This window comes from Penaeus monodon, chromosome 15 (genome assembly GCF_015228065.2).
Source record: "Penaeus monodon isolate SGIC_2016 chromosome 15, NSTDA_Pmon_1, whole genome shotgun sequence".
NCBI lineage: Eukaryota > Metazoa > Arthropoda > Malacostraca > Decapoda > Penaeidae > Penaeus > Penaeus monodon.
Window position 1 is genome coordinate 37,155,367 of NC_051400.1, and position 293 is coordinate 37,155,659.

Genomic DNA, 293 nt, shown 5'->3' on the forward strand with positions numbered 1-293 from the left:
TTTCTGGGCATTCTAAAGCAGTTTCGTCAGTCAAGTTCAGCCCAACAGGAGATTGGCTAGCTAGTTCCTGTAAGTGTTTTCTATAATCTTTTGAAATGGATAAGGTAAAAGTATATACATAATGTTATCACATAGATTGTAATCCAGTTGTCTCTTTTATTTTTTCCTTTTCTTCTTCAGATTAGTTAATTATCATAAATTACAACTATTGATTGTACACTAGTTTAATCAGGGTACTGTGTAAATATAAATTAACTGAATACTTTTGAATATCTCTTATTAAATAGGTCACT

The 293-nt window shown here is 29.7% G+C and overlaps 2 protein-coding genes across 2 annotated transcripts in view; one reads left to right on the top strand and one right to left on the bottom strand.

Moving 5' to 3' along the window:
- LOC119582009 (bromodomain-containing protein 3-like) overlaps positions 1 to 293 on the bottom strand; it is a gene marked incomplete at its 5' end in the record, with an annotated part of 61,922 nt that overhangs the window by 55,246 nt on the left and 6,383 nt on the right.
- The window catches only part of LOC119582012 (WD repeat-containing protein 5), a gene marked incomplete in the record, with an annotated part of 11,975 nt that overhangs the window by 7,810 nt on the left and 3,872 nt on the right, over positions 1 to 293 (top strand). Inside the window, 1 exon segment of the mRNA XM_037930205.1 lies at positions 1 to 69. Within this exon segment, the coding sequence (XP_037786133.1) occupies positions 1 to 69 (69 nt within the window).